We start from the raw sequence: 1,013 nt of genomic DNA, 5'->3' as shown, positions 1-1,013 counted from the left end.
ACATCGGAGTTTATCGCGCTGAACGAGGCGCAGCACGAGCTCGACGTGGGGGCGTGGCGCCTCCGTCAGGAACGTCGCAATGCCGCCGACGCGGCGGCGGCGGAGCGCTTCCGTCGGCGGCGGGAGGAGGCCAAGGAACGGCGTGAGCGTGCGGAGCGGGAGGCTCGTGAGCGCGCGGAACGCGAGGCGGCTGAGGCGGCGGCGGCGGCAGCGCTGGAAGCGGAGCTGGCGGCGGAGGCGGAGGCGTTAGCGGCGGAGGATTCGGAGCTCGCGGCGCTGTTCCAGACGCGGTCGCCGACGCCGACGGCTATGGCGAAGGGACCGCCGTCGCCGAAGGCGTCGGCGGTGGACACTGCCGCCGCCGAAGGCGAGGCCGCCGCCGCCGCGGAGGCGACGGAGGCTGCCGCCGAGTCACAAGTGGACGCTGAGCCGGAGCCAGAGCCAGAATACCAACCGCCTCCAGCGCCGCCAGATCCGTTTCCGGTTATGGAGTTAGTGGCACCGGAAGACGATATCCGAGTACACCAAATCGTGGCGGCGGAGGCGCTATACGCCATGCTCGGGCGCGAACGCGGTGTACGACGCGCCTTCGCCGCCGCTGGCGGCATTGCGGCGCTGGAGGTTCTGCTCAGATCCACCAACGACAGCGTCGTCTGCGCCGCCGTCAGCGCACTAGCGTCGTACGGGCACGACGTCGGGTCGGACCACACGACGGGGCTGGATATGCTGGCGACGGCGGCGCCGCCGCCACCGCCAGATGCGGCGGCAGCGGCTCCCGCGACGCCGGCGAAGTCGCCGTCGCCGGGACCTGGCGGTGGTCGGTTGCGTAGTGTGCTGCCGCCGGCGGCGGCACCGCCACAGCCGAAAAAGGACCCCGTGATAGAGAACGCGGGGAAGGTCGCGGCGTCGCTGGTGTCTGTGATATCTCCGGTGCTGGAGGCGTTGCTAGCTCGGTATGCGGATGGCAACAGAGAGGTCGGCGGGATGGAGCCCCAAGGGGTTTACATCGACCC

At 70.9% G+C, this 1,013-nt stretch overlaps 1 protein-coding gene across 1 annotated transcript in view; it reads left to right on the top strand.

Annotated features, from left to right (window-relative positions):
* VOLCADRAFT_95878 (uncharacterized protein) overlaps positions 1–1,013 on the top strand; it is a gene marked incomplete at both ends in the record, with an annotated part of 25,412 nt that overhangs the window by 3,965 nt on the left and 20,434 nt on the right. The window contains one exon of the mRNA XM_002954972.1: positions 70–975. Within this exon, the coding sequence (XP_002955018.1) occupies positions 70–975 (906 nt within the window). The remainder of the gene's footprint in view (positions 1–69; positions 976–1,013) is intronic.

The sequence above is a fragment of the Volvox carteri genome (assembly GCF_000143455.1).
Source record: "Volvox carteri f. nagariensis unplaced genomic scaffold VOLCAscaffold_47, whole genome shotgun sequence".
In the NCBI taxonomy this organism is placed as follows: Eukaryota; Viridiplantae; Chlorophyta; class Chlorophyceae; order Chlamydomonadales; family Volvocaceae; genus Volvox; species Volvox carteri.
Note: the sequence above shows the minus strand (reverse complement) of the source record. Positions and strands in the feature narration are given on the sequence as shown.